The 14,330-nt window shown below is 46.9% G+C and overlaps 1 protein-coding gene across 8 annotated transcripts in view; it reads right to left on the bottom strand.

Annotated features, from left to right (window-relative positions):
• Positions 1-14,330, bottom strand: part of CELF2 (CUGBP Elav-like family member 2) — a 508,100-nt gene that overhangs the window by 45,820 nt on the left and 447,950 nt on the right. For all 8 annotated transcript variants that reach the window (XM_057731022.1, XM_057731023.1, XM_057731026.1 and 5 more), the window contains 2 exons: positions 11,162-11,320; positions 7,298-7,361 (listed from right to left, as the gene is read on the bottom strand). In XM_057731022.1, the coding sequence (XP_057587005.1) occupies positions 7,298-7,361; positions 11,162-11,320 (223 nt within the window). The remainder of the gene's footprint in view (positions 1-7,297; positions 7,362-11,161; positions 11,321-14,330) is intronic.

Here is a 14,330-nt window from a genome sequence, read left to right as displayed (position 1 = left end):
CCCAATAATGAGGACCATGGTGCCAAGGACAAGGCATGAGCCGCGCCTACTGACTAACCGTGCTTAGTTACTATTTGTAACAAACCCACACGACACCGGCACTCCTGCTGTCCTACAAGTCACAGAGGACACGGGAGGCCGGAGCCCTGGGGGCAGGAGGCCAGTTCTCGGTCCCTCCCTGCCCCCTGACCTCCCCATGCCCGTGCCTCTGTCCTCTCGGTTCCCCCCTGGGACGTGGGGAGGATGGGGAGGCAGTGAGAGGAGGGAAGGGGTGACGAACACAGGGCTTCACAGGAACGGGGCCGGGACATCCGATGCAAACGTCCGCCACCTCCTCACGCTGCCCGGTCGGGGCCTCGCTCCTCCTGATGGAGTCTCAGCAGAGGACGCCTGCGGGGCAGGGACGCTGCCCGGCACGAGCACGCGTGGGTCCTGTCTGGGGTCCGAGGATGCGTGTACAGTGGCGCCCCGGAGGGCCCGGGACTGAACCCGTGGTCTGCATCAGCAGCTAACAGCCCAGCCCACCAGGCACTGCATCTCGTCTCTCACTCACTCAATCCACCCATCAGTCTCCGACCCCGGTTTCCGCTCCCCTCCGTGCCCAGAAGCCAGACGTCACAGACCCCAGCTCCCGCTGCCTAGGTGAACAGTGGGCTGCGGCCTCCTCCCTCTCCACGCCGAGTGGGTCACGTGGCTGCTTTCCTCCTGCTTGTCTGTTAACTCGGGGGCTCTGCACCGGAGCTCCCCCGATGAGGTCTGTGGGGTCTCGGAGCTCCCTGAAGTTTTACGAAAAAGCATGTGTGGGAGGCACGCGCTTTTCTGGCGGCAGATCCTGAGAAGTCCGAGGACCTCTGATGCCTCTAGATGACATAAGAGGGATGCGAGTCCTGGCCGAAGACCATCGAACGAGAGGCCTGGGGTTCGTGGTGGCCACAGGAGGAAACGAAGAAATCAGAGCTCGGGAGTGACGAAGCAGGGAACACAGAAGAAGGATGAAAGAAAACAGCTTTCTCCCGCTCAGAACCAAGATGTATATATACAGTCAAGCCAATGAAAGGAAACAAAACCAACCGGAGATTCTCCAAGAACATCTGAGCGGATAGCTGACACCAGGGCAGGTCCCACGCCACGGCAGAACCTGGGAAACTGGGGGCAGCAGGCAGGTGGGGACGTGACAGGCGCTCCCACCACCTCCCGGTGGGTCTCGCTGCGCCTGGACGTGGGCTGTGGGGCAACAGAGGCACCTGTTCCCTGCACGGTGTCCTTCTGTCCAGGCAGGTGGAGGCCTGAGGCCCATTCTCTAGTCCACCCTTTCAGAAAGAATCCCTCCCAGGGAGGACACCCCTGCACCACCCCCAGGCCTTCTAAGCACCGCTGACGCCTGGCACATCGCAGGGATCTGTCTGGGGTGCGGCGAGAGCTCGGGAAGCCAGAGGGTCTCACCTGCAGTGTGGGCATCTCCCCTCCCCTCCTACTTGGGAAGGGGACTTGGGGGTCGTGCTGTTTGTGGAAAAGGTATTTGCCTGAAGCAGGCAAAACAGCTCAGGAAGATTTGCGGGGACACACTCCGAGCTTCGCCCTCTACCTCCTCAACTGTACCAGACTTTCTGGGTACTCGGCAACACTGTCTTCTCCAGACCTCAAGCTGCTGCAGACTCAGCCCCTGGATGGGACAGAGTTACCTGCCAGGGCCAGTCCTGGGCCCCAGGGCTGTCGAATAGGGGGGTGTCTGCCTCTGCTGACTCTGAATTCACATTTCTGGTTCTTTCTCTCTTCCTGCTTTATTTGGGGGTGGGGGTGTGAGCGTACCCTGTCCTGTCCTTCTCAGCTCCTTTCATGGTGCTTCTGGTTTTCTACCCACCAGCCCCCTGTCTCATCGAGGCTCCTCCCACACAACCATCCTGAAAGGGCACCAGACGGGAGGCGTTGGTGGGGGGAGGTGTGTGATGCTGGTTCCGGCTTGGCAAACAGCACTTCTCGGAGAAGCAAAGCCACCCCCGTCTAACCTCACAAAGCACTCTGCTCCGATGGGCACCCTCGAACCAGGGGCAACGATCCGGGTGATGAGAAACGCAAAACACTGAAGTAAGTTTTAGGAAATCCGACAGTGTGCCAAGATCAAGAGGACACAAACAAACAAACAAACAGAAAGTTGGCCACACAGGGCTTCAGCTTTCCACTCATTACTTGGGAAATGAAAAACTCTTCTCCAAACGAAGAAATTATGTACCCAACAGATGTGCACTATGCCTTCTTGAAACTTAAGATTTAAAAAAAAAATTATTTATAAGGAGAAGGGCATGAAAATTTAATTTAATGTTCACCTTAGGTAATTCTGTGTCTTATTGTTCAGAGCAATTACCATAAATCTGCATTTCAATAAGCGAGAACAGATGTCAGTTGTTACAAGTGCTTGCCAATCAGGTCTGTTAAAAAGTGACAGATGGGTGGTTATGGAACGTTCTGGCAAGGCCTGTTAGCACTCTCGCAGGAAGTGTGGGTTGTGGAGGGTGGGAGGCTCGGCTGCGGGAACAACTTGGGGTCTTTGTGGGCCCAGTTTGCACACCTCCCAAGTGTGTCCCCGATGTGAGGGTCTCAGCCTCCAATGCACAATTTTTGCCCAAATCTTCCCTCTCAGCTTATCACAGACACTCCGCGGCGCCTTCGCTGGGAGGGGATGGCGGATGGGTAACGTGGTAGCAGGTAACGCTGTGTGGCTGTTTCGGGAAAAGTATTTGCCCTCTACGATTTCACTGTGACTCTGGAAACTCAGGTCAGATATTCTGGAAGTGAATCACTACCAGCTTTACTGACTATATCAGAAGTCAAGGGAAGCAGTTTTCCCTCGTTTATCACAAGATCCTCTTCCTCGGCCGTCGCTTCAGAATCTCTGTCATTTCTCATAACCACCCCTCACCCTTGGAAAATATTTCCCCTAACAAAACACCTCCCTCTTCATACATGTGCAGTGTGGTCCAGGATGAAAGGAGAAAGGAGGCGGTTTTCCCGGGACTGGCTCTCAACTGCTTCTCTGTGAGGAGTTCTGGGGTTCTCGTGCATTGTTTATCAACGGCTCGGATTTGTTTGTTATTTCGTCTCTTAAACCGTTTGTGCAGAGCAGTCGCTGTAGCTCGTGTTTACAGAACGTACCTGGATTTGTGGAGACAGAACACTGTGTGACAAGCTCGGGGGCAGAAGGGAGCTCAGGGTTTGCATCAGGCCAGTTTGAAACGTGGGTCTGCCGTTTATCAGCTGAGTGGCTCTGGGCAAGTTTGTTAATTACCTCCTCTCAGCCTCAGTTGCCCACCTGTGAAATGGGACGCTCCAGTGGTCCCTACCTCATACAGCGTTGTGATATTTGGGAATTCTGTTTCCTAATCCGTATAATACCCCTTCCTGCTCCTTGGGCTCACAGAACTTATGTGAACTTTTTGTACTTCAGTGTTTCCAACTGTTAGGTAGTAAGAGGTGGTGGTTTTGTCCTTGGTGTGCAATGAGGGTAAATCCCATGATTATTTCCAGGAGCTCTGTGAAAAACAAGCTGGTGTACTACTACCCTTACTTTTCTAACACGGTGCTTTTCTGAGATGATAGTTGTTATAAAGAAATTAAAGACTGAAAAGCCACTTTCCCCTTATCCCTTCTTCTTCAGGAGAAATCCAGACTCTTTGCCTAAACTGAGACCACACATTTCAAATATTTCAAAGTTCATGGAACAAATACTGTATGTTTTTCCATGTGAGAAATGGAAATGTTTTTATCAGAAGCTGTAAGAGGGAAAGTAAAATCAATCACCTTGAATGATGCACATAAAAACAGCTTATAAAGATTTTATCCTTATTAATCTATTTTCAGCTCTGTTATACAGAGTGAAGTGAGTCAGAAAGAGAAAAACAAATACCGTATATTAACACATATATGTGGACTATAGAAAAATGGTACAAATCAACCAGTTTGCAAGGCGGAAACAGAGACACAGATGTAGAGAACAAACATATGGACACCGAGTGGGGAAAGCGGGAAGGGCTGGGGGGGAATGGATTGGGAGATTGGGATACCAAATTGTATGCTCTAAATATATGCTGTTTATTATGTTAACTGTATCTCAATAAAAGTTCTAAAAAAAAAATTTCAGATTTAGTAAAGGTTCCCTTTTATAAAATCATAAAACACTTGTGAAGATCTTTTTAATTTGAAAGGAAAATGGTAAGTTTTTTTTTTTCTTTTGAAAAAAGTATAGTTGATGCCTCATTCAATTTTATTGATGTAAGTACTTAGGAACTTGTCTTTTTTTTTTTTTTTTTTTTTGGTTTTTGTTTTTCTGTTCTTTCCCCGCTTTATCTTCTCCTCAAACAGAAACTGTTTACTCATACAAATGAGACATTTTATACTCTAGTGAGACACCTCAATTTCCTGAAGGACAGACCACTGTTTTGAGAGCTGTTCACAACACAGTATTATTGTTTTCCGAAATGATATTTCACTCTCTTTGGTGACGGTGCTCTCAGCTGCAGTGCTTGAATTTTCCACGTGGAGTCGACCCTCTGGCCCTGGAGGACATGGACACGGCCACATCTGAATGGTGGAGGTGCCCGCTCTCACTCGGCCACAGTCTCACTCAAAAGCATCATAACCCCAGGCGGGCTTTGGGATGCACCACCTCTCGGGTTCCTGCATGTTGCTTCCACCATACATGTCAGTACCACGTGCTGTGTAACATGGATGACGCTGGACTGACCTGCTGATCCCAAATCTTTGACAACTAATTCGTGAAGATACTGTCGTTAGTTTAGGGAATGGTTTTATAGCTTAGACATTGGGCTAAAGTTGAATTTAATTAAAAAACCAGGCATTTGACGTACGCTCTGTTGGGACTGTACCTAACACGTAAATTTGCACCTGCAAATTTATACATTTACTTACTCGTCCGCCCAAAAACAGTCACAAGTGCTGCCTGGAGGAGTGAGGGCTGAGGCCATGCCCTCTGGGAGCACTGGTGATTAGGGAGAATTCAGAAGTGAGGCAGCAGGGGTAAGAAGTGAGGGTTTTTAGGAGGATGTGGAAGAGGGCCCCCCTCCTGCAATTCAGTATGTTGGGGAAGCTTCCTCCAGGAAGGAATCTCTATGACTCATCCACTTTCTAAAACTGGTTTAGGTGACTGGCAGTGACAAAAGTTAAGCCCTACTTTTGGAAGAAGACGAAAGAGCAGGGGGCCATAGAACTTGGTTGAAAAAAATACCCTAAACCACAATGCTTCCAACACTCGGGACAATGAGACCTGATTTTCCACAGGCACGAAGGGCAGTGGTTACAGAAACGGCAGGCAGACAGAACCCTGACATCCATGTCCTCGGTCCTCACTACTCAAGGTGACAGTAAAAAATGGGCCACACAGCCTTCGACCGCACAGCCTGGGCAGCCTCCGTGCTGAATTTAATGCCGAAGGTTCGAGAAAGGGTTATTTTGGAAAGCTGAGCGCATTTAAAGACCACCTTTAAATCAGCTACCTGCTCCATGCAGCCTCTAAGGTGATTCCCAGATACCCTCCACTGTTAAACGCGCACGGCGCGCAGATGCTACCGCCCTGCCCTGAGCTGGTGAGCCACGGGCGCCCGCAGCCTAATGAAGAGTGACAGGGCGCTCTGTCCACCTGGGAAGACATGCCTGGCAGTAGCCTCAGGACCCAGTGACCTTCTCCGCATAATTCAACTCTGGGAACGAGAGAGCCTGAGGCTTCCTCTAAGGAAACACCCTAATTCTGGATCTAGGTGGGTCCCTTCAATTAGAAGAAAAACAAATCTTGCATCGGTGGAAAATGGCACCAATCTCAGCATTTCTTTCAGAGCTTGAAATCTGGAGGTTTTCTCTTTTCAAAACGTAAAAAACTCCCTGAATATCTTACTTCTGTCTCTCCAGTCCTCTTCACAGAACTAAAAAATAAATCAACCATTCAAGGCAATGCTTGGCATCACGGCCAGCTTCCCCAAACGTATTCCTCAACATTCTACTGAATGACTTCATTACTTATTATTTTAACATGTTTTTCCCCCCTAATAATCCAAAAGCTTTATTACAACAGAACAAGCTGGCGTTGCCAGCAAGTTTAAAGCCCCATGAGTTACTGAGCACTGTTTTTACTGCAGATCAGTATGTCCTGTCGGACAAGTTACCATTAGCCCTGGAGGCTACCACGAGAGGCTGGGCTGACAACCATAGGACACGCAGGAGGAGAAACCTATGTTTACTCATTCTAAGTCTCTCCAGGTCCATTCAAAGTGAAACAAGTAAAAAACAACCCACAAGGATGTGTACTGGGGCGAAAAAAAGAGAGAGAAAAAAGGAGTTTTCAAAGTGACAGATAAAGAAATCAGGCTTCTATTCTGCACATCCTGGGTTCATTTCGTTGACTCAGGGTGTCCTTGATGAAAACAAACTGTGCTTGATTCTAATATCCCCAGAGTCTGTTCTCCTTGCCCGCTCCCCCCTGCCTTTTTGGAATCAAGCAAGGAAGCAGCTTCCTCACGGCTCCTGGCGGCAGGTTACTGGCATCTGTGTTCTGATTCACCCTGCGGGCTGCCTTTCCTGGTCCCGTGGTGTGGGTTAGGACATCAGCCTGGAAGGTGACACAGCAGGACTGACCTTTCACTAATCACTGCCCCTCAGTTACCACTGGCGTAGCTCATTATAAAAAGAAATCCTTCATGAGCTGGCTTTCAAAGCCAGTCCCACTTTGATTTTTCTCGAGAACAAAGATTCTACTTTTCCATAAAAGCTTCTGATGCACAATTCTGTCAACTGGGGTTCTAAAGTTAAAAAATAAAACAAATAAAAGGCACCCTGTTAATTGTCTGTGGTTATCAAGGGACTGCAAACGGTATCAAAGATAGGCCTGCAAGCCTTGCTTTCATGATGGAGGTCAGAACATTTTTATTGACTGCCTATTATTAAAATTTTAGAGGGACGTCAATCATGGCAGCCACCCTGGATATAGGAATCTTGTTGGAAATTCCCCCAGCAAGCAAACCCATTTAAAAAATAAAAAAAACACACTACTCTGGAGGGTACTGTGCAGGAATTCTCAGCCCCTCAAATTTTCTCACAACTGCTGGAGATGCCAGAGATAGAAAATCCACTTCTGAGCAGCTGACTCTCATTTTAACACCTAAGCCAGAAAGCCAGTAGGACGGGTAGTTACTCTCTGTTCTTCTTTCCCCCTGCTTCCTTTCTGTGCCCTCTGAACCCCTCCTGAGTTCAGACAACAGCACGGTCAAGAGGCAAGACTCACTGTGCGACTTACCAGCCATTTGCTGAATGCCACTGAATGCACCCAGGTTGCTGGAGGAGGTGGCCTGCTGCAGAAGCTGCAAATGAACAGAGAAACACATTGTCAGAACGAAGCAGAGCTGGGGACAAAGGAGCTCCCCAAGTCCATGGGGGCACGTCCAGCTCCCTTTCCATTTACATAGCTGGTTACTGGGCTGAAGGTTCCCAGAGTTGGAGCTGTAAATCCATATTACTGCCTGATCTCTATTAAGAAATGCGGACACTGGGGAAACTCAGTAACGGAGCTGCCTTAAAACAATTCATCAATTTACTCTTTTTAGCAACCAGGTGTTAAATCTATGGGAACCAACGTGGCATGACTAATGCTGTCTCTCTGGGGCCTCGTAGTTATCGTAACTCATCTCTGCCAATCACGGTCCATCCCTGGGTCTCCTCTGCTTTCTCTTACAGCTCCGTGTCCTATAACCTTCATTAGAAACGTATAGATTCACTGACTCTTGGGATAACAGAGAAATCATTGCTATAGTTACACATAGAAGTATATCTATTTGCAGCCGCAGAGTCACAGTCATGACTATATGACCAGGGTGACAGTCGCCCATTTTAAGATGGTCTTCGCTGGCAGAGGGGAACATACTCTTTGTCACAACTTAGAAGTTCCTGGTGCTACGTATGTTGATGCCACACATTATACATATGCCAGCATCTTCTAAAAAAGAACTGAAGACAGCTGTGAAAAGGTCTCTGCAGTTCGTCGTTAGAGCTTCCAAAAATACATTTACTCCCCTGTGTAGAAATAGTGGGTATTCAAAAGCTCTCCTTTGTCCACATCAGTTGAATTATAGGTTCACTTAGGTGCTATACTAAGTGTTTCACTAGGTTTATTGATATTCTCCTTTCAGGAGATCAATACAGCCACACTTTGTACCTGGAAGCAAGCATGGAGTTATCTCCTATACGCAAAAGGAAATGGATGCCAAAAGCATAGATTCACCAAATTTATTATTAAAAAATTGCTATAGTACTACAAGGAGCAGATGGACTCACTATTTAAAAAAAAATAAGCTCTCAGAATTTATTTGGAGCTCTGCAAAGCCTAACGGAGAGCACTGCCGCTCCTCCAGGTAAGGGTAGGTCTCCTCAGCCTAAAAAGGAAACTCCACAATCGGATGTGACTCAGAAATGGGCATCTAGCAGTTGACTTAAAAGCACCAAGTAGAGTGGAATATTGGTAGCTGATTCCACTTAAGTCTTAGTTACAATGATTAATGGAATCCCTCTGCGGATTAACAGCAAAAGCTGCCAGAAACATGTCAGTGACTTTCACTCATCCTTCTCCACTCAGGGTAGTGTACTACCTAGATATGACAGACAGAAAGACAGACAGACAGACACACACACACACAGCAAGGAAGAGGAAGCAGCTAGGAATTATCCATTTTGATAGAGAGCAATCTCTTATCTTGGTTTGATTTCTTGGGCTTCCCATTCTCTCAGGGTTGCAAGCCCTTAATATCTCCTATATTAGATATTTAAAAAAAATTAAAGTTTAGTCACATTAAATTACCTTTGAAGATACTCTGAGGAATGAATACTCCCTACCGAGAGAAGCGGCGATGCCTGGAGTGTCCCTAAGCTAATTCTGAGGATTCTTCCCCGCTGGCGACCACTCTCTGGTGAGCCAGAGTCACAGAAGCTACTGTCGACACAGAGGCAGGGGGTGCCTTAAAGGCCAAGGGTCCTTCCAGAGAAATGGGCTTCCAACTGAAAGTGGGGGAACACACTTGGCTGAGAAAGACGGGAAGCCCACGGTAGGAGAAAACGTAGTTCAGAGCGTGAAGGAAACATGTTTTTATAAATGAGGTGGAGATGAGTTCTCTTTCAGGATTCAGAAGTACTTCGCAGATGTGATCAAAGAAACATGTGCCAGAGATTTCTGTGAGCCGTGGGGCATGGGAGGGGGGCCAGAAGATGGGGTCTAGGCACACGTGTCTTGGTTTTCAGACATGGGGGAGCAGAAAGCTGGATTCTCAGAAACTATGAAAAAGTGAGCTTGACATCAATCTCTGATAGAAATTCTTGTCATTAAACCAACAATCTGTGAACACCTGAAAAGCACATATTTGTGAAAAACCAATGATTGTTCAGCTAGGCTCATTTTTTTTCTCATAAAATTTCTAGACTGACAGACCAAGAAAAAGACATGGCAGTGCACATGTAGGTTTCGGCAAGATGTGACGAAATCTCTCATGGGGTCTTTGTGGATAAGATGGAGAAATGGCTGGACGGTGACAGCAAACTTGGTCACTGCCTTTATTAAAGACTCAGGGGGAGAACAGGAGAGGCACGCTTCTCCTGCAAGACATCCAGACATGTCTTGAGTAGCTACTACATGTCAGACACGAATAGGCACTGGGGTGGGGTGGGGTGGGTAAAAGAGGAATATGAGTCACATCTGTCCTTGGAGAAGCAGCCCTGCTGGATGGAAAGAACACACGGAGGGTTGAAATCCGGCTTGACCACCAGCGCCATGACCTTGGGTAAAGTTACTTAACCTCTTTTTTAAAAAACTTTTTAGTGGAGTATAGTTGATGTACAGTGCTATGTCAGTTTCAGGTGTACAGCAAAGTGAATCAGTTATACATATACACATATCCACTCTTTTTTAGATTCTTTTCCCATATAGCCCATCACAGGGTACTGAGTAGAGTTCCCTGTGCTACACAGTAGGTTCTTATTAGCTACCTGTTTTGTATATAGTAGTGTATATGTGTCAATCCCAATCTCCCAATTTATCCCTCCTCGCCCTTCCCCCTTAAGCCTCTCTCCTTCCTCACTTGCAGGGTGATCTTCCCTTTTAAGGTCATAGGGAGGACTGTTTTACAGAACAGCATTGGTTCTGCTACAGAGTACGCCTAATGGGGTGTACAGTCCTGAGAGGGACAGTTCAAATGTCAGGACAGAATTAGGAGATGGAGACATACACACACACACACTGACAGAGACTAGAATAAAAGGCCCAAATGCACATTATGAAATTATATTAGTAAATGTGTAGCCCAGCATTTAGGTTCCAAAGCAGAAAAGCAGGGTAGAGTGGGACGGTTTAGCCGGTCACGTAAAAACAAATAAAACCTTAGAGGCGTACGAGCGGCCTGCCACTGGTCTCAAGCTACAGACACACAGATACCATAAAGTCCACACCAGGGGTCACTGCTTGTGTGTTCAGTACTTAGCGGAGGAGCTGTCTTACATTCTGATTATGGCTTTTTAATAAAGACACCGGCAAAGTAAAATGGGCAGCAAAAAGGAAAAAACCCAAGAAGGTGACAGTTTAGAAACAATGAAATGTAAGGGATGGTTGAAAGAATTGGGTCTATCTGGCCTGAAGCAGGATCTGAGTCTCGGGTTTCAAATACATAAAGGAAACACTTGAACTCAGCCCACACGGCTCCGCCGGGAAGACCCGGGGAAGGAAGGCCCCACGGGGTTGCACCTGCGGTCCTGACGTGGAAAGCACTGAGCTGTGGGTAGCCAGCGTGCCACCCAAGGCTGCCTCCGTGCCGCTAAAACGCCACCTACCAAGCGCGCCGCAGCCCTCCCCGCGCCGGCATGTGTGCTGAAACCCTGCTGAGACGCTCAGCCTCGCGGGACCCCGCTCAGCCTCCCAGCGCTGGAAGGAAGAGTCCTGTCCCAGGGCTGATCAACGCCACCTGGAAAAACACTCTTCATTGACGCCGGTTTCAAGGATTTCCTGGCATGCACAATGTCCCAAAGATGAGCTTCTGGTGCTTAGAGGGGACGAGGCGGCTGTCAGAGTTGCAGTGGGTGTGCTCCTCTCTCCTTGGGGACCGCGTGCCCCCGCCCCAGCACTTACCGCCAGGTACTGCGGGGTGAGGCCACCCAGGCCCGTCAGGTTCCCCCAGGTGGCAGTGTTGAGCTGCTGCATCTGCTGGGCCAGCTGCTGCTGGAGGCGCCTTTGCTCCTTGTCCTTCTGAGTGTCCGCGAACTTCACCACGATCGGTGAAGAGCAGCCCTGTGGTCAGACACAGCGGAAAGTGAAGAGGGGGTTACAGGCTGGTCCACTCCGCTCAGGACACTCGGTCAGCACGGGCTCTAGCTTCCTGAACTACCCTGGAGCACAAGGGGATGGTGTGGCCTGGGTTTTAAATGGTTTGATGGTCCTTCCTCTTCTCTGAATAGTACCATCAACAGAAAAGTCCAGATCCTGTCCCTGGTGCCTGTGGGGCTCTGGTGGTCGATGAGGCCATTTGTGCTTGTGCTCTGATTATTACACTGCCTCGCCTTCTCTCTTCACGCGTCTTCTTCGACCATCCCAGGAGCTCCTCAGAGACAAGAGACCTTATCATTGTTCTTTAATTAAGCTTCACGGTTCGCTTGTCTGAAAGACGGACTTGTCTCAGTGTGTCTGCCTGTCTCCACGTGTGAGCAGGGGACAAAGAGGGGGAGATGTATGAAAATGCCTGCCATTCGTTTCTTTGGTCCACTCTTTCCAATGTTCAGTTATGCATTTTTGAACTTTGGAACTGGGGAATCGTTCCGACCCAGTAATGTGATCGGGAGAAGTGGGTTTTGTTTTAGGAACACGGATGAAGGAAAGAGATACTCAGGGAACACAGGCATGGACCAATGTCACTGTCCCCATGTTTTCAGAAGGGTCTCTTCTCCTTCTGTATCGTATCTACTCTAGCTGCAATCCCAGGAGCTACTGCAAATCAAAAATAAAATATCAGGAGTATATGCTAGTCCAAGGAGATATAGCTCAAATAGCAGGAAGAGATTTCTACTTGGCTTCTTTTCCTAATCAATATCGCTGTTCTAGGAGCTTCTTTCTGCATTCATTTCCTTTAAAAGGCAGGGGCAGGGGTAGCAAGTGAGAAATGGCCAAGGGTTATATAATGGGACCAGTTCACACTCGAGATGGAGAAAATCATTAGGGAAAATAAAGGCCTGACACCTCAGGCAGGAGGACTTCCTTTCAAAAGTACCTTTTTAATATTTGCCACTTGGTAAATACTCAGCAGAAACCAACTCTCTTCCCTCTACATATAGCTTGCTACACATTCCATCACAATTAAAGCTGTGAAATTTTGCTGAGAGAAAAAGAAGTTAATTCTACCCAAGTGATTAAAAACAAAAAATTTTATTGAAACTCAGCGTGATAACAGACCTCTCTCTTCTCCTCCCAGAAATTTAATATTCCTATTTAAATGAGTTTCCCTCTTCCCTCTGGGTTATTTTTCTTTCTCCTAGAAAAACAAAGTTGAATTTTTTTTCATATCACCTTGGGTAGTTACTGAGGATGGAGTTATGTATACGTGAGGCTATCGAGCCTGTTATTACTCCCCAAAATGTGAGAAAAGTGAGGTTTCTGGGTGTTGAACCTCCAGCGGACTGGTCTTCAGCTCTGGGAGTCACAGTCACGGCACACACGTTAAGAGTCAATAAACGGCATAAAAGTAATACTTCCACCATTTAAAAAAAATCTATACTTCATTTTTCTTTGCTCTGTATTTCAGCACTTCATCACTTTAAAGAGAGCAAAACCACTCTGAAGATGGAAATTACAGACAGCAGGGTTTTGCATGGAAAGGGTTGTTATTGTATCAAATCTGTTCCGTAACAAATTATAGCATCTCTTCCTAACAGTTCACTTATGGTCGGCTTTTTTCTTCCTTAAATACCAAAAAATGATATAAAAGCAGAAAATCAGGCCAGTGATTATAGCTCAAAAATGACTTGTATAAACCGTGGAAGGGAAAAACAGGGTGGGGAGAGATTGGAGGAAAGTGGGAAGAACAAGCTACCATACAAAAATTAATAAATTTTTAAATAACATGTTCTTTTAAACTGTAACAATGACATCATTTTGAATTCACATCTCTTAGATCATACATCTTGGTTAAGATGTCAGCCAGAGTCCTGAAAATAATGTAATTAATTAAAAAAAAAACAAACTTCACTGGTACAACTATAATGAGACTGTATGATATATAATCTTCCACTTAAGTGTCAATATTTTTGAATTAAACAAGAAATTTAAGTGTCTGAGGGCTCCTCTGATTAAGCATGGATGTCCAGATTTAAAAACAAGTGCGTCAAGTCTGATTTCTGATAATACTGGTATTAACAAAGCATCAAGGATTTCTGAAGAATAAATAAGCCCCATTCTCTCCAGCAAATTCTTTTCACTCTGAGAGCCTGTTATTTTCCTGGTTCGGGTTCATACCCAGTTCTGCTGTATTTTCTCCTGCTCTCCTTCTGTACGGACCCAGGAGAACAGAGACCTCCCACTTGGGTGGGGGGCCCTGGGTGAAGGAACTGGGGTGGCAATGTTTCCAACAGAGCTGAAAAAGTTGAGGTTAAAAATTCATCTAAGGTGAGACCAATTTAGGTAAAAATCACTCTATTACAGGAAATAAAAGTATTTAAGAATGAAACACATATATATGGAAGATAATAAATACAGGTCAAGACTTTCTTTTCCTTAACAGCACTTTCACTTGCATCTCTACACTGACCTGTAGCCGGAAACCAGGCTGCCCTGACATAATGGACCTGCCCAGGGTGAGAGAAAGGGTGGAGGGAGGGGACAAAGACATGATCCCACGTGTAACTGCATGTTGTTCAAGACTGGACTCCTAGTCATTTCAAATCCTGCTAATTCTCTCTTATTGTGGCCGATTTTCACCTGAGCTTGCCTTCACGTAGGGGGGTGTGAGTGTCTTAAAAATGCATTGCACTGAAAGGAAAACACAGTGATTATATAAGATATGTTAGGAATATTAACGTCAAAAAGAAGTTCGAAAAACACAATAGGCTTTGCAATGCTGATATCAAAACTCAGAAAAGTACAGTAAACACTTAATGACAATGCCATGCACACTCTTTACCCGCCCCCCCCCCCCCGCCCCTGCTCCCACCCACCCTTTGGCTCCTTAGAAAAAGGCAGCCCACAAAACAAGACCCATAATGATTCACTAAGCTCCCGGCATGCTTCGGGAGATGCAGCATTGCAAAAAAAC

This window comes from Hippopotamus amphibius, chromosome 4 (genome assembly GCF_030028045.1).
Source record: "Hippopotamus amphibius kiboko isolate mHipAmp2 chromosome 4, mHipAmp2.hap2, whole genome shotgun sequence".
Lineage (NCBI taxonomy): Eukaryota > Metazoa > Chordata > Mammalia > Artiodactyla > Hippopotamidae > Hippopotamus > Hippopotamus amphibius.
The sequence above is the reverse complement of the archived record's forward strand: the minus strand, read 5'-3'. Positions and strand labels throughout refer to the sequence as shown.